General features: G+C 54.5%; 2 protein-coding genes across 4 annotated transcripts in view; one reads left to right on the top strand and one right to left on the bottom strand.

The window, feature by feature from the left end:
• Prap1 (proline rich acidic protein 1) overlaps positions 1 to 17211 on the bottom strand; it is a 36508-nt gene that overhangs the window by 1441 nt on the left and 17856 nt on the right. Inside the window, exon 3 of the mRNA XM_058580778.1 lies at positions 353 to 419. Within this exon, the coding sequence (XP_058436761.1) occupies positions 353 to 419 (67 nt within the window). The remainder of the gene's footprint in view (positions 1 to 352; positions 420 to 17211) is intronic.
• On the top strand, positions 6309 to 14353 carry Caly (calcyon neuron specific vesicular protein). 3 transcript variants are annotated; one of them, XM_046448714.2, is made up of 6 exons: positions 6309 to 6456; positions 10614 to 10768; positions 11716 to 11829; positions 13099 to 13212; positions 13527 to 13863; positions 14201 to 14353. In XM_046448714.2, exons 2-5 carry the CDS (start codon positions 10634 to 10636, stop codon positions 13836 to 13838), a joined length of 675 nt encoding a protein of 224 aa, XP_046304670.1. In that variant the 5' UTR covers positions 6309 to 6456; positions 10614 to 10633; the 3' UTR covers positions 13839 to 13863; positions 14201 to 14353. The 3 variants fall into 3 exon arrangements, with proteins under 3 accessions (XP_046304670.1, XP_058436756.1, XP_058436757.1); XM_058580773.1 differs by having other exon boundaries at positions 6370 to 6471; XM_058580774.1 differs by having other exon boundaries at positions 6374 to 6491.

The following is a 17211-nucleotide window of genomic DNA, read 5'->3' as shown; positions in this document are numbered from 1 at the left end:
TGGCTAGGAAGGGCGGGCCTCTCTTATCCTGATTGCTCTGGGATACAAGCTGAGTGGCCTTGACCCAGGGCAGGCCTATGACTTCCAGCCCAGGCCACCATGTTATCAGCACGATCAGTACAGCTTGGCCCCCACCCAGGTGAGCATCAAAGGGGCCCGCCTCTTGGGGGGTCTTCCTAGGTGCCATGGAGGTTCACGTCCCCAGCTGGAGACACTGGGTGTCATGGAGGATGGCCTGTCATACCCCAGTGGAAGGTGCCTGACCCTCTGCATCCTGAGGCCCTACCTCAGTGCCCATGGGCTTGGGGGGGCCTTTGCCAACATCCTTGTTGGTAGGGGCAGGCATGTGTACCTGGGGTGCTGGGTTTGCAAGGACCTCCTGCAGCAGCACAGTCACCAGGCAGGTGACCAGGAAGAGCCTGGGGGCCAGGGAGAAAGTGTGAGGCAGAGGACTGCACCTGCCCACCAGGAAGCCCTCAGCCCACCCTGGCAGGACCCTACTGAGCAGCTAATGAGGCTGATGGTTTCTGCCTTCAGGAGGACTGGCTGGAGTCCTGGAGTGGTCCACAAGTAAGTAGGGTCCCATCTCACAGAGAAGGGCTTGAGAAGTCAGGCACTAGGCTTGCCCTGGGCCAGGGCTGCCACCCCTGGATGCAACCAGTGGGGCAGAGGGGCAGTACTGAGAACTTCAGAGGGACCCTGCACACACACGTGCACACACACATACGCACACACACACACATCGGGAGTGAGAGGAGCATCGAAAGCTCCCAGTACCCATGAGAAGATGCAGAGACCCCAGCACACAGCCACAGCCCTGCAGCTGTGCCACTGGGCAGACAGCCTCCTAGCCCCAGGCAGCAAGGACAGCTTATGGTGTGGGCAGTGTGCATGGTGTGTGGTTTGCATGAGTGCAGTTTGCATGTGAAGTGTGTTTGTGTGTTGTGTGGTGGATGTGAATTGCAGCCTCCCAGACACCTTTGCTCTCCTTCCCAGGGTGACTCAGCACTTTAGGGTGGGGACCTGGCCTGGTGGGTTCAGTTGCCCTGCCTACTCCTAAGGACCCCCCCCACACACACACACACAGAGGCCCATTCCTATGCTGAGTGTGGGAGGAACATGCACCTGTCCTCAGCACCAGATCGCTGCATGCTGACCCTGGCCCTGCGGCCTGCCTCCCTGAGCTCAAGCTGCTTCTGGTCTTCTCGAACCCCATCCCTTCTTTTGGGCCTTTACAGCCTAATGTCACCCTTCCTTCCAAGGGGCCTGTGGTGATTTTCCACAGGGTCGGGGCCCCAGGGGACAAGGCACTCTTGTAAACATCTGGGGGCATCGGGTCTGCCCTCAGAGGCAGACCCTGAGTACACACACCAGATGGACAAAGACCAGGGGGCCCTAGGGGAGGGCTGTGCCCATTCCCATCCACCTGGGAAGAGCCAGCCCTCTCAGAACTGCCACCAAACATGGCCCAACCCCACAGTCTGTGGACAGTGACTCCCTCCCTAGCCTCCCTCCCTGGCCCTCCTCAGAGTCAGGCAGTCTCTGAGCTAGGGTTCCAAAACCTGCAGCCACAATGGCCCTGACCACAGGCCCAGACCTGCCACTGCCAGAGTTGGTGGGCAGAGCAGCTGGGGCTCAGGGGCAGCATCACCTCCTCATGCCGGGCCTCCTTCTCAGTGTAGAGTGCTCTGAGGAGCCGCAGTCACAGATCCACATGTCCAGGCACCTCCTTGTCCCTCCCCACACAGGCAGCTCGGGCTTTATTGCCTGTGTCTTCCTCAGCCTGGGCGTGTCTGGCCAGAGGTCAGGGTCCCACAATCTCACTGCCCCAGGGGCTGGGCCCATGGCTGCCCAGCCCCACCCCAACCTGGAACCAAGGTGTCCCCAAGGAAATGACTCCCTGAGAAACCTCCAGGTCACCCACCTGGCCCACCCCCACTGCCTGGCCTGCTAGACCACCCTTGCCATCCCACACAGTGCCCTCATCCCCCACACTCACTCTTCTCTCCTTGGGACACACCAGGAAGTTGTCCTGCATGGGCAGGCCTTGGCCTTGTGACCCGGAGGAGAGGGTACTGGCCAGAAGCATGGACCCCAAGCTGGACTGAAACTCCTGACAGAGTGTGGCTGGATGGAGCTTTCAACCTGAGGATTGTCCCAGCCCTGCCCTCAAACTGCCCCTGTCCAGCCTGCCAGGGCAGCGTTGGGGCAGTGTGGCCATGGGGTTGAGCTGCCAGCCCTCCCATAACTGAGTTTTCCCAAAACCAGGACTGGGATTTTGACAGGATGGAGTGAGGATCACAAAACAATTTTAGAATCTGAAACTTTAACATGAACAATTGGGAAATGGCCGCTGCAAGAAGTGATGCACCTTGGGCAAGAGTGAAAAGCGCCTTGGGCCACCCAGCACCAGCCAGCCGGTAGCAAAGGCCCACAGGCAGCGGCTCAAGAGCTAGAGTCCTCCCAGTGGGACAAGCAATGACTGCAGGTCAGCTGGAGCCTTAACAAGGAGACCCAGCCCGAGGCAACCCACTGGGCCTGGGACCCCCACACTGGGGTAACCGCAAGATGAGGGCTCAGCCCTCCCCATCTCTCTGGCCTCTCCCCCTACCTCCAACTGCAGCAAGCCCTGCACACTTGCTCAAAGAAGGCCAGAGACTTGGAAGGAGAGCCCCAGTGCCACCTAGACACAGCATGCCCAGCCACAGGGACAGCCCAGGGTGGAGACTTGTGGGCCTTCAACCAGCCCACACAGGGCAGCACAAGGGGCCAGGCTGAGGAAGACACATGGGGACACAGCGCCACATGCCACGAGGTTCAGTCCAGGGAGGTGACTAAACCCACAAGCAAGAGAGCAACAGGCCAGGTGTCAGGTTTCAAGGCTGAAACATATTATCTAAAACATCTAGTTTTTTAAATTAATAGACTTCATTTTTTGCACAGTTTTAGGTTTAGTGAGAAGGTGAGCAGAAGGTGAGAGCTCCGTGTGCCCCCTGCCTCTCACCCATTTCCCCCATCACACCCTGCAGCAGTGTGGCCTGTGACCTGCAACGAGCAGCCGGTTAAGGCACCTGCTTTCAACCCAAGGCAAAGGAACAGGAAAAGCATGGCCAGTATTTAGGGGAAAGCTAGTTCTAGAAACTTCCTCTGAGTGAATGTAGGTGTTAGGCTTCACAAATAAAAAGCAATGGAGCTGGGCAAGGTGGCACACGCCCGTAATCCCAGCAGTTCGGGAGTCTGAGACACGAGGATCCCAAGTTCAAAGCCAGCAATGGTGAGGTGCTGAGCAATTCAGTGAGACCCTGTCTGTAAATAAAACACAAAATGGGCTGGGGATGTGGCTCAGTGGCCAATTGCCCCTGAGTTCTATCTCTGGTACAACTCCTCCCCCCACCCCAAAAAAATGGTAATGGAAACCGTGTTTAGAGAACTAAAGAAAAGTGTGATGAAATGTCTTAAATAATCTCAATAAGCAGTTCACTGAAAGAACAAATTTGGCAACACAGGCCTGCAGTCCCAGCCACCCCAGAGGCCCAGAGGGAGGTTGCCTGAGCCAGGAGCCTGAGACAGCCTGGGCAGCACAGGGAGACCCTGCCTCCTAAAAAATAAAAGAAAAACAAAAAGCACCAAATGAGAATTTGAACTGTTAAAACCCCAACACAAGGAGAAAATCTTGAGACCAGCAAGAGAGAAATACTCAATACAGAGCACAGACAGCACATTAATTAGTGGCTGACTTCTAATGGAATCATCAAAAAGGAGCACCAACACTCTGCCATCTACAACGGGAACAAGGACACTCCTTCCATGAAGCAGGGACACCCAGCTACCAAAGCCACCAAAGACATCATGAGAAAAGAACACTACAGACCACTCTTGAACACAGACAGAAAAACCACTGATACAACATTAGCTTGATTCAGCAACACACAAAAAGAAATTATTTGCACTATTCCAGGAATGCAAAGTTGGCCCAATATTTAAAAATCAATGTATTTATTACACTATGAAGGATAAAGAGCTCATGTCATCCTAAAAAGTATCTGACAAAATCCAATACCTGTTTATGGTAAAAACTTTTTTAAAACTAGGACTAGTCAGGAATGGTGGCACACACCTGTCATCCCAGTGTTTTGAGAGGCTGAGGCTGGAGGATCAAAATCAAATTTGAGTCTAGCCTCAGCAATTTAATGAAATCTTCAGCAACTTAGATCCTACCTCAGAATAAAACATCAAAAGATCTAGGTATGAGCTCAGTGGTAATGTGCTCCTGGGTTCAATCCCCACTACCAAAAACAAACCAAAAACACTAGAGCCAGGCCCTGGGTTCAATCCCAGAAGGGAACTCCCTAACCCTGGTAAAGGAGCACCTACAAGAAATCTGTGGCAAACACAGACACTGCCATCCGTCCCCTTAAGACAGGAACAAGACAAAGGTGCCCACTCTCTCTGCCTCCATCCTACACTGTGCTGTTCCAGTGGATGGATGGACCCCAAGGGCATTATGCTGGACAGGAAGAACGCTGCCCAGCTCACTCACATCAGAAGCAAAGGGTTAGGGCTGGTTGCCAGTGCGGTGGAGCCAGGAAATGGATGTCACAGGACACAGACTGCAAGCAGTGAGATGATCAGGTTCTAGGGCTGGTACACAGCAAGAGTGTGTGTTAATAAGCTTGACTGTAGTGACCATCACACAGGTATGTTTATCAGCTCGTCTCCTCCCAACCCCTCCACAAGTAATCGTAAAACAAAGAAAGGGTGTGTGCAGCATACAGAGAGAACTCTCACGACTTGATAATAAGATGAACTGCCTGACTGAAAAGTGCTCAGAACATCTGAAGGGACATTCCACCAAAGGTCTGCAAATGGCTAGTAGGCCCTGAGAAGATGCTCAGCACTGTTAGTCACCAGGGTAACTAAGATGCAAACCACTGCCAGCCCACTGTGCACCTGCCTGGGTGGTACCAAGGTCTCCCCTCAAGTCCTGTGTTGCAGTTCTAAGCCTTCAGAGTACAGCTGCACTTGGGGTTAGGGTCCCTAAGGAGGCAACAAGCTAAAATCAGGTTGTTAGGGAGGCCCCTAATCCCACAAGACTGGAGTCCTGATAAGAAAAGATTAGGGCACAGACACAGGGCCAACCATGTGAAGACCAGGGAGAAGACTCCCTTTCCATGTCAGGAACAACCAGCCCTGCTCACACCTTCCTCTCAGACCTCATCTCCATAACAGTGAAAAAATGAGGTCTGTTGTTTAAATCACCCATCTGCAGCAATTTTTTTGGCAGCCAGAGGTGGCTAATTCAGATGGATACCATGAAAAAGACAATAGCAGATGTTGGTGAGAGCCCCACACTACTGGGATGTAAAGCTACTGCCAAGGAAACACGTTTGCATTCCCTTAAAAGCTAAATGTACACTTAATATTCAAATATTCAGCAGTTTCTCTCTGCATCATCTACTTGAGAGAATGAAGCACATGTCTACCAAAGACTTGAACAGTAGTGTTCAATGACATCAAAAACATGGTGCCCAAGTGGAACAGGATTCTCACCAAGGACATGGGAGTGAGCACAGTGCATGTGCCAGCACTGTGCTTGGAGCCCTGCATGAATCATGGTACACACACCCTCAGCCAAGCACTGTGGAGCACCTTCTGCATGCTGGGCATCCTACAGACAGTCGTCACCTCGGTGACTGGGAAAGCCGAGGCTGCCCCGGGAAAGCCTACAGCCCAAGGAGTCAGAAGCTGACAGAGCAGAAGGCCATCCTCTGGGGCTGGGGTTGTCTCTCAGCGGTAGAGCGCTCGCCTAGCATGTGCGAGGCCCTGGTTCGATCCGCAGCACCACATAAAACTAAATAAATAAAGATATTGTGTCCAACTAAAAAATAAATATTAAAAAAAAGAAGGCCATCCTCTGGGTGAGTGGGGGCCAAACCCAAGGGATAGGAGGCAGGGGAGGGGACAGGCAGTCTGTGCCATCAAGGTCTGCCTGGTGGAGGAGCAGCCTGGGCTGGGCTGGTCCCAGTATCTGCCCCCTGCCCTAAGGGGGTGTTTACGTGTGGATTTGGGTAGTGTTGGTCTGAGGTGTGTTGGGTTCCTAGGAGGTGTGTGTGTGTGTGTGTGTGTGTGTCTGGTGTTGAGGCATGTGAGATGTGTCTATGCTGTGTATTACATGTGTTACATGTGTGAGTGTGAGGTGTGTGTCAGGTGCTTGCCTGTGAAGGTAGGGGCTCCCGGACAACGTCTGATGTGGGAGGGGGTGTGTGCGGCCACAGTAGCAGCGGTCCCTCCTCCAGCCTGGTTACCACGGCAACCACAGCCTCGGTCTCGCGGCTCCAGCCCCTTGCCCGCCCCGCCCCCGGCTGCGAAGCGTCTGGAACTGCATCCTCCGCATCCACATCCGCATCCTCACCCTCCCGCGACCGCGTCCTGCAGCAGCTGGAGTAGGAGCCGCCTGTGAGCCATTTCCAGGTTTCTCCTTGTGGAGTGGGGTGAGGGGCCCGTGTGTGTGTGGGGGGGGTGTGCAACGATGTGACAAGCGCAAGGGTGTGTTGGTGTGTGAAGGAGAGAGTGCGTGTGCAGGGATGTGCTGGGTGTGTGTACGGTGCAAGTGTATGTAGGGGCACTTGGGCAGATTGAATGGTGGCCAGGGTGGCCAGGCACAGCTACCCTCCTACCTTGGGGACTCTGCCTGTCCCCAGGCCAGGCCCATCCTGCTAACCAGAAGTGGGGGGTGGGGAGGTCCTCAGGCCTCTCGGGAAGAGGGAGATGCTGCCCGGTTTTGCTGACTGGATGGGGGTGATTCTCAGGGGTGGGCGATGTCAGGGGAGTCCTAAGTGGGGACAGTCACAACCTGGACGTTCAGTAAGTACCTGAGTGTCCCACCTGCAGAGACCTGACTTGCTGCTGGGATCCCCTTATCAGGCACAGGCGGGCAGCAGACGGGTAGGACTGCAGCCTCCTCCCTATGAGCTGGCTCCACCCCTGCAGGTCTGAGAGAGCCAGTGGGAGCTATGCATCCCCAAGGTGGGCAGAGAGGGCCCGTCCCAGCTCCTGTTCAGCTCTGCCTGCAGACGTTGGCAGGGAGAAGGGACTGGGAATGGGGCGAAGATGGGTAGCAGAAGGGGCATTGGGCCAGAGCATCAAGGATCTGCTGCCTGCATGGGGTCGGGGGCGTGATGGGGGTGGCTGCATGACCGGCAGGAAGTGGCCAGAAAGTAGGGAGGCGGCATTTCTCCAGAACCACCTGCCACAGCTCTGGATATGCGGCCACAGGTGGCTGGAACGCAGGAGACTGCGCCCCGGTTTCTCTTTGCCTGCGCCCCGCAGCTCAGCAGGGCTTCAAACCCGAGTCAAATCACCAACCGCTGCAGGGCAGGGGGGCAAAAGCACCTGGTCGGGCGGTGGGTGGGGGCCTGCGGCGGGGACAGGCGCGGGCGAGGTAGGGGCGGACCCGCAGAGGTCCGCAGTCATGAACGCGCCCGACGCGCACGCGCTGGTGGCTGGCCTGCATAAGCCACGCCCGCGGGCACCTCCCCTCGTGACACAACGTCCCAGAGTTGGGTGGGGTGTGCGAGTGAAAGCAACTCTTATGACGTGACCTCTAGCAGAGATATCATCCATCTGTCCATCAACAGCTTGTGCACCGCCCACCCTCCAATCTTGGAGCTTGGTGCACGGTCCCCACAACAGCAGCGCAGACGTGATTACAGAGCGGGGTGGGGCAGGAGCCAATAGGAAGAGTAAGGATGCCCACTCCCCACAATTCCAGAGCTGTCTACTGTGTGCATGCATCCAGCGCGCCTTCCCAGCGGATCTGCGTAACTCAGCGACCTAAAGGATGTTCTAGTGTGTGGAGAGGGGCGGGGAGTGATCCCAAGCACAGCCCCCTTCCTAGCATTCCGCCCGACACTGAGGCCTGGAACAAGATGCAGAGGCGCGTGTGGGGTGGGGGGAGTCCTGCCCCTTGCTGTAGGAACCTGAGATGATGCAGCGCCAGGGGAGCTGGAGCTCATAGTTGGCCCCATATGATCCCAAGCGGATCCATCCCGCATTGGACTCTCCCACATGCTTGCGCCTAGCCGCTCCCGGCCTGTGCAGAGGCTGGTGTACCTCGGCAGGGCACTCCGTGAAAATCCTAACGCCTCTCTCCTGCACCCTGCATTGCACCCTCTCCTGTCGTTCCATCCTCTCGCCTTTACATGTATTCTCATTGCCTCATCGTCCATCTCTGCCTTCCCACTGCGATACTGTCAGCACCCAGTGCCCAACGGGTTGTGTACTGTGCGCCAAATTCGAAGCACCGTGAAACCACATCCCCTTAGTACGGTCGCTCACCTGCCCAAGGGAGGTGCCAAGAAGTCAGCACCCCCGTCAGGCCCAAGACCACTCCAGGAAGAGCCTCTCAACCGCTATGGGTGTGGGGCCGTGCTACATGACCTCTTTCCTGGTCTGGCCAGACACAGAGTCACCGGCAGTAAATATGCTTCCAAGGGACCTCTCCCCAGAGTGCCTGAGTGGGGTCAGCAGCAGGGTGACCTCCTCAGAGTGGCCTCCTGCTGCCCCTCCCCAGCTCCTTTCACACAGGCATTGGTGCACCTGTGTTGAGATGTTCCCTTCACTGGGTGAGAGCAACACCGTCTTCTCTGTGTTCTATACATTGATTCCACAGACACACTGCTGCACGGCTGCGTAGGGGCACATTTCAACACGGAGACCTCCAAAACCTACCACCACAGCCTTCCCCGCCTGTTAGGAGATCTGCTCTTCTTTGTGCCTGTCAATAACTTTTTCCACATGGAGGTCCTGCCCATTCTGGCTGGCTATACCTGTTCCCAAGCATTGCATAATTTTGATACTATCTAAATAGAATCTTTTTAAAAATTGTTTTCCTTTTTTTTTTTTTGCCATTGGCATAAAGAAATATACCTGCTTTGCAAACTTTATCTCTAGTCATCTCAATAGACTCATTTTCAGTCCTTATCTGTAGCATTTTTGGATTTTCTTACACACCAAAGCAGTTTCTTCCGTGAACAATGACAGCATTCCTTGTTCTTGTCCCAGGCTCCGGTTTCATTTCTGTGCCCTGTGTGGCTGCATTGCTGAGATCTCTGCTACTGTGTCATAAAACAGACCAGGTCAAGGTGATTCTTACCTCCTTCCTGGTATCCAGCACCAGAAGACTTGTGTTCAGTGAGCTTCACTGTAGGGTTTTTACTATTAACTTCTATCAAATTAAGGAACATTCCTTCTGTCCCTAATATGTAATTGATTTTTGAAATAGTAAATAAATGTTGAATCCTGTCAAATATTTTTTCGGAAATTCATCAGATGTTTTTCCTTCTTTCTTCTGTTAATGTGGTGAAGATATAGATTTTTTTTTTGTACTGGGTTTTGAACCCAGGAATGCTTAACCACCATGCCACATCCCTAGACCTTTTTCTTTTTTAGTTTGAGACAGAATCTTGCTAAGTTGTTTATGGCCTTGCTTAGTTGCTGAGGCTGACCTCAAATTTGCAGTCCTCTAGTCTCAGCCTCATTTTTTGTATCTTGATGGCTATAGCTTGCTAGGATTTAACTTGGAGTCTGCTCTGGCATTTGCAGGTGGGAATGAGCTATGACTTCCTCTCCTGTGTCCTTGTCAGGCTGCCAGGTGCAAGCTGTGCTGGCCTTGGCTATGGGTGTCCCCAAATCCTCCTCTCCAGAAATATTGTAGGACGTGGGCATCATTCCTTCTGGAATGGTGGTGGATCAGCGGTGATGCTGACAGGGCCAGGAGTTCTTTTTGAGAGGTCTTAATGGCAGACTACATTTCTTAGTGGACACAGACCTCTTCTCTTAATTGAATGCATTTTGTGCTCTTTTTTCATCTGTCAGCTTCAGGGTCATTTGCTGCACCCCTTTTCTCTCAGAGGTCAGCCTAGAGGTGAATGTGTGTCTGCTCTTGACTTGCCTAGTGCTCAAGGGACTTGCATCCCGTTCCTTCCCCTAAGCCACTGGGGCCCATCCTGACTCGAGGGTTCTGTCCTGGGATATTGGGTTTCCAGGAGACCTGCCCTTCCATGCACCAACAAGACCATGTTCTTCCATTAGTGTCTGAATTTACTATCAGATGCCCTCCTTCAGTAGCTCCAGCAGGGCTGCCAGAGGAACACAGGATACCCTATTGCATTTGAATTTCAGATAGACAAAGATTGACATTTTAGTATAGACATGTTCCATATTGAGTATTACATGGGATTCACTTATATTTTAAAAAGTAACCATTGGTTAACTGAAATTCAAATTTATCTGGGCCTGTGTGCTTAAGACCGGAAACCCAATTCAAACTGCTCTTTGACTCTTTTCCTTTGAGCATAACAGCAGCCCTTAAGATATCCTTTAGGACAGATCAGTTGGTGGAAGACCCCCCACACCAGTTTTGTGTCTGGGTAGTCTCTGATCAGAGGCACCACACCCTGCATAGTTGAGGGGCCCCAGGGTCAGGAAAGGACAAAAAGCCTTTGGCTGGAGGAGCACTGGCACTAGCCAGGGGTCCTCTCACTCCGGAGACAGCCGGCATGACTGTCCACAGGGTGGCCTCTGAACAATGACCCTGTCTGTCTCTGGGGCAGGACAAGGGCCACTGTCCACCATGGTGAAGCTGGGCTGCAGCTTCTCCGGGAAGCCAGGCAAAGACCCTGGGGACCAGGATGGGGTTGCCACGGACAGTGTCCCTCTGATCAGTCCCCTGGATGTCAGCCAGCTGCAGCCACCATTCCCTGACCAGGTGAGTAGCTGACCAGTGGGGAGAGGCCTCTTCAGGCCTGCTTGGGAACAGACAGGAGTGAGGTTCATATAGATGTGACCTCCTCCAAGATGCAGTGGAGCCAGGGTCCTGAAAAGCCAATCCTCAGCTGACCACAGCCAAGGTGACCTCCTGTTTGGCTCCCTCATCCAGAACCCCTCTTCCCATCTGAGAACAGGGCAAACTGGCCATAGGATGCCTGAGAATTTGAGCACCCAGCCCACAATGCAGTCTGAGGGACAGCAAACCATAGTATAAACTCTTCTGATAGGCATGGTTCTGGGTGGGGGGCCAGAGATGGGCTCTTTGGGCAAGTGACTAGTGAAGGGTGGGCTTTCAGCAGACATCAGTGGGAAGCAAAGAGCCCAGCTCAACCCTAACCCAGTCTGAGCTCCAGGAACTCTGGGCGTAAAGGACAGTATAAGCTGTCCCAGCTGGAGGCAGGGGACATGCTCTGTGCCCACACCAGGCAGTTCCTAGTGGTACGGTCCCCTGAGGACAGTTCTCCCAGGTGGGCTTCAACTGCTTCTCCTACAGCAGTGGACACTGTGGGCAGGCCCAGCCTTCGTCCTCCAGAACACACAGAGTTTAGAGCTAGCTCTGCTCTATGGCAGGGGCCCCAAGACTATGAGAGTCAGGACAGGCTCTGGAGGAGGGAGCCAAAGCTCCAAGCTGTGGAGCTACCAAAAGGGAAGCTATGGCAGGGAGATTTCACCCCCTTAGAGTGGAGGGTGGGCAGACACAGCATCCACCTCCCTGGGCTTCATTTTGTAGCTGCTGGAGCTCTGCCTGCCATCAGATGGTCCTGGCAGACGGTCAGCTTTACACCATCACCATGCACTGCACCCTGGCTCCTAACACTTCCAGGTTAGGGCTCTCCCGGGTCATTGCCAGCTGCCCAGCAAGGCCATGGCCATCTCCCTCCTCAGGTGGTCATCAAGACGCAGACGGAATACCAGCTGTCCTCCCCAGACCAGCCGAAGAAGTTTCCAGACCTGGAGGGACAAAGGCTGAGCTGCGGCCACCCAGAGGAAGGGCGCAGGGTAACCACACCTACTCATTGCTGTGGGAGTCAGGGCAGGGACAAGTGGAGGGGCAGCCCAGGCTGCAGGTGTCCAGGTTCTAGGCTGGGCTGTCCCCACTGGGTCTAGCCCAGACAGAAGAGCATAGCAGGGGTCATTCCACTCAGGATGGCCTTCCAGCCTGCCTGACCTTTAGCTTCCACAGACCAAATTTATTCCAAGGCTGACTGCAGAGTGCCGAGCTGGGGCTTTTGCCCCTTCCCAGGGAAGCAGCCTCTCCCCAATAGGCCACTGTCTTTTCTTTTTCTTTCTTCCTTTTTTGGGGGTGTGTGGAGGTACCTGGGATTGAACTCAGGGACACTAAACCACTGAGCCATTTTTCTAGCCCCATTTTGTATTTTATTTAGAGACAGAGTTTCACTGAGTTGCTTAGTTACTTGCTTTTGCTGAGGCTGGCTTTGAACTCACAACCTCCTGTCTCAGCTCCCCAAACTGCCGGGATTGCAGGCATGCGCCATCAGGTCCGGCACCACTGTCTTTTCTTAAGCTACTTGCTGACTTTCTACTTAATATAGATGTTAACTTTTCTGTAGCACATATGGCAAATACCTTCCCTCATCTTCTTTTAACCTCTTTATTAATGGTGGCTTTTTTTTTCAGAAGGACACAATACCTTTATTTTATTTGTTTATTTTTATGTAGTGTCATGCTAGGCAAGCGCTCTACCACTGAGCCACAACCCCAGCCTCTAATGGTGGCTTTAATAATAATTTTTAGTGGACTATTTCTAAAGCCTCTCATTTTTCAAAAGTGACATCTGTCACTTTTAACCCCATAGTTCCTTCAATGAAGGGCCCCACAGAGGCACTGAGGCCTGGCTGCACTTCAGCAGGTCCATCTAGTCTGGGGCTCCAGCACCCTCCTCACTGGGGAGGCCTGGAGATGCTCCCAACAAACAATACCCTCGCCATGGTGGCCATTAATCTCCCTGGGTGCCATGTGGGTAGGGAAGCTGCTGGATAAGTTCTTATAAGCACCTGCTGGTCAAAGGCCACATGCACTTTACTGGGTGGCAGATGCTTCCAGAATCCCATCAGAGGGGGCACCAACATAGCCTGGACCCTGAAGAGTGGTTCCTGGGCACTTGGCCCTGGGGCTGACCTCCTGAAAGGTGCCAAGGCTTGGGGATGGTGATCCCTTTACCATCCCTAGCCCCTAAGGGGGCTCTCCCTAGGAAGCTGGCCAACTTGGTTCCCTGCCTAAACCAAATGTCTCTTTTCCCTCCACCAGCTGCCCACTGCCAGGATGATCGCCTTCGCTATGGCCCTCCTGGGCTGCGTGCTGATCATGTACAAGGCCATCTGGTATGACCAGTTCACCTGCCCAGATGGTTTCCTGCTTCGGGTAAGACCAGAGGCCTGGGCGGGGAGCAGCAGAAACCACCCTGGCCCTTGCATGCCATCAAACACTTCACAGGTCCTTCCAGGCTGACGCCAGACATGCTTCTCCCTGGGAGCCCCCTCCTCTTAACCACGACCACCTGGTCCTGTGGCTCTCCACGAAGCCTCCGTGGATTCTGACCTGGAGGTGGATCTTAACTGGAAACGATCTCCATTTCCATAGACCCGCTGCACCCCGTGCCTGGACTTCCAACCCCTCTTCCTCACCTGCCCCAGCTAGCCCCTGACCCAGCCCCGCCCCTGCCCCCGCCCCCGCAGCACAAGATTTGTACGCCGCTGACCCTGGAGATGTACTACACTGAGATGGACCCCGAGCGCCACCGCAGCATCCTGGCAGCCATTGGGGCCTATCCGCTGAGCCGAAAGCACGGCACTGAGATGCCCGCGGCCTGGGGAGACAGCTATCGCGCCGCCAAGGAGGTGCACAAGGGGCCCACTCCGGCGGCGGCGGCGGCGGCGGCAGCTGCAGCGGCGGTGACCACCGAGACCCCCGGGCAGCCCTCGACCAAAGGAGAGAAGGAGGAGGCCCGCAAGGCAGCGAGTAGCGCACCTCCCCCGGCCCCTCAGTGAGGGCCCTCCAGCCAGCCTGGCCCGGGTAGGTGTGTCCGCCACTTCGTGGCGCTGACCTGCCCCATCGAGGCTTCCCTCTGACCTCTTGCCGCCTTTTCTGAGCACGGGACACTCCTTCCTCCCCTCTCGGCTTTCCTGGGAACCCCTCATTCCGGCCCGGCCCGGCCCGGCCCTGCCCCGCCAGAACCTCACCAGGCGGGCGCCTTCCCACTCCCACCACGCAGAGTCTGAGCAGTAGTTGGGGCGAAAGGGAAAGGGGCCGCAGAGCGCCTCTTCCCACCGGGTGGGCGTGGGGGGCGGGGAGCGGGCTGCACACCCGGCCTTGCCCCTCCCGCTTAGCCCCAGCCCCTCCATCTTCGCAGCATTCCCCAGCCAGCTCCTGTGACCAGAGCATCGCCCCCGCTGCTCTCCCACCCAGTGTTTGTGCCCCTACCCCCAGGCACCCTGCTGAAGCCCCGCCCCGGGAGCCTCTGGCTCTGTCGCTTTTCTGTAAGTAAAGATTCCCATCTACTGGCTCTTTGTGTTTTCTGCACCTACTGCCCGCCCCCAACCCCCATGTGATGGAGCTCCTGGAGCCCAGAGGGACCCCTGAAGTCCTGCTCCTGAGGCGGAGGATCAGGGATGCTCTTGCTGAGGAAGATCCCACTACCTTGCTAGTTGGGCTGGGGGCCATAGCCCTGCGTTGGGGTCTTGTCCTCCACTTGCCCTGACTGGCCACAATGGAACAACTTCACTTGCCCTCAGGGAATTCTAAGAGTCCTGGGTGGACTCTGTCAACCACCAAACCCATGTTCTGCCATATCCCCGTCTTGTCTGCTGGGTTCTGGGCCTGGTCCTTGAGCCACCAGTGTCTAGCAGTAGCCCGGCTCCTGGGGTTACCCCCACACACACACACACACACTCCTGGCAGCACCTGCACTGGGTTTCTGCCCCAAGAGGAATCACTTACCGTCACCATGAATGTCCTAATGAAGCAATGAGCAAATGCTTCACCTGGATAGGGAATGGGGCCTTGCAGGGTCTGTGAGCTCTGGCCCCGCCAGCTGGGAGCTAGACAGGACAGTCTCAGGGGTCCAGTGGGAAGATCCCTCACTCCTACCAGCCCTTCCATCAAGCCAGCTTGCAACTCTGCAGGACCCCAGCTGTCACCTTGCCCACCTAAGCACCTGTTCTCTGTTGCTTCCATTTTGGGGCCCAGACATCCCACCTGGTTGGAGGTGAGCTCAGGCCTGGGGACTGTGGTGGCAGTTAGGGGCCATGACAGACAGTACTTGGTGGGGCATGAGGAAGCAGCTCCAAGCAGGAGGGGCCACTGTGTCCTGGCTGGAGCAGGAGGGGCACTAGCATCCAGGGGGCCCCCCAGTGGAAGTCCCTGGGAGAGCCCCCTACCCCAGTGTGGACCAGACAACATGGACCAGAACCTGTGTGTCGGAAGCAGATCTGAGAGGATACACACCGTGTCCCCATCTCAGTGCACACCTGCCACACACGCCCCATGTCCCCTGTCTCTGTACACACACCATGTCCCCTGACTCTGCACACACCACACACACACCTCATGTCCGCATTTCTGTGCACACACTATACACACACCCTGCATCTCCTCTCTGTAAACACATCGGTACACACACATGTAAAATCTGCTTGAGTTCATGTGACAGCAGTACCCTGGGGTTGACTCCAGTCTCCCCTTATTTGTAGCCCCCTCTACTGGGAGAAGACCAGTCCCTCTTGTCCTTCATGTGTTTATTTGCTCAGTCCTAAAATGCATCAGAGTCAGCAACTCAAACAAAGGAGCCTGCAAACTGGAACTTAGGGTCTTTTGGGTCTTTAATCTGAAGGTACAAAGTCCAAGTGTACACTCAAAGGTCATTTGAGTTAGTCCTTTTTTCCACATCAGTGAGATTACATTATTGATTTGAAATACGGTGAGGGGTGAGGCTCATTATTGCTCGTACTCTGTTTTAGGCCTCTCCCCACTTTGTTATTTTTATTCTATTATGTAAGACTTTGACATGGTTCCAAAAGTCAGCTCAGATGAGACACCCCTGCCACCCCCACCCCACCCCCGCATCCCACCCATCAGGAAATGCATCTTATTCATGTCTGGTTTGGCTTTCCTCTATCTCCTTTGCAAAAATAATCAGATACACTTTCTTTTTTCTTCTCCTTTCTGCTCCTTTTGTCCACAGTGACAACTCCCAGTTGTCTGGCCCCAGCTCAGGTCCTGTCCTTCATCCTGTCCTGGTGCTACCTGGAGTGGGCACACACCCACAGGTCACAGGTTCAGACTCCCACATGCCCTCTCTCTCAGGGGGCAAAAGCTGGAATCCCAGGATCCACAGGCCACCTGCACTTCTGTCCAACTGGGTGGCAGACTCAGGCACTCCTGGACCCCTTGGCAGGCTCAGTACTTCTCTAGAACAACTGATGGCATTCAGGAAGGCACTTGGGTCAGTCATGTTAATCACATCGAGTGCTGGGCAGAAGTGCTGGCTTTAGAGAATGAGGGAAGCAAAAACACAGAACTTGATGGGCCATTTCAACGTTAGTGTCCTGATAAGGTTGAGATAAACAGCCTGGGGTCACCTCTGCAAGAGGACTAGAGCCAACTGGACCTGGCCTGTTGGGAACTCACTCTAGAGTCTTTCCTGGCCTCGGGTGGGACAAGTAACAGCCTCGTTTTGTTTCTGTTTTTTGTTTTGTTTTGTTTTTTGTTTTTTATTTGGCCTGTGGAGCTTCCGTGAGGTGACTCCATTCTGGTTTGGTTGGCCTGTTGGGCCTAGTACAGGAGCCCAGTCCAAAGCAGTGGCCCCCGTAATTTTATTTTCCATTTCCTGTTTGCAGTTTGTCATGAAGGCACACTGGTCAGCCACATAGGAGGCAGGGGGCAAGGTGGTGGGGGGATGGGCACACCCTGCCAGGGCAGAGGGCAGAGCTGTCACCCTTGACTCAGGGTTCTGGTGACCAGCCCCTCCTGAAGCATCAGGGCCCCCAGCCTGAGTCACATCCCCAGCACAAGCTCAGGCCTTCATAAAGGTGTGGTCCACAGTGGCTGCAGGAGCAGCTCAAGCATGCTTGGGGCTCTGTGCCCAGCAGGACATGGGGCAGAGGACGGCTGTGCAGCCATGCCTCGCTGGGCAGATCGCAGGCGACAGTGCCCTGCTGAGTGTGGTGCTGTGCTGCTCTAGGTGTCGGCTACACAAACAGTGCGGCCAGGACTAAATCATGCACATGTGTTTTTTTCTGCTTGGTGATTTATCTTCAGGGTTAAGTTCTAGAAGTGGTATTTCTGGGTCAAACATATCTTTTTAAAATAATTTTTTAGTTGTTGATGGACTTTATTTTATTCATTTATTTATCTGCAGTTCTG

This window comes from Marmota monax, unplaced genomic scaffold (genome assembly GCF_021218885.2).
Source record: "Marmota monax isolate L192 unplaced genomic scaffold, Marmota_monax_Labrador192_F-V1.1 WCK01_AAM20220418_F8-fsc00076, whole genome shotgun sequence".
Lineage (NCBI taxonomy): Eukaryota > Metazoa > Chordata > Mammalia > Rodentia > Sciuridae > Marmota > Marmota monax.
This window is presented reverse-complemented; position numbering and strand designations above follow the sequence as displayed.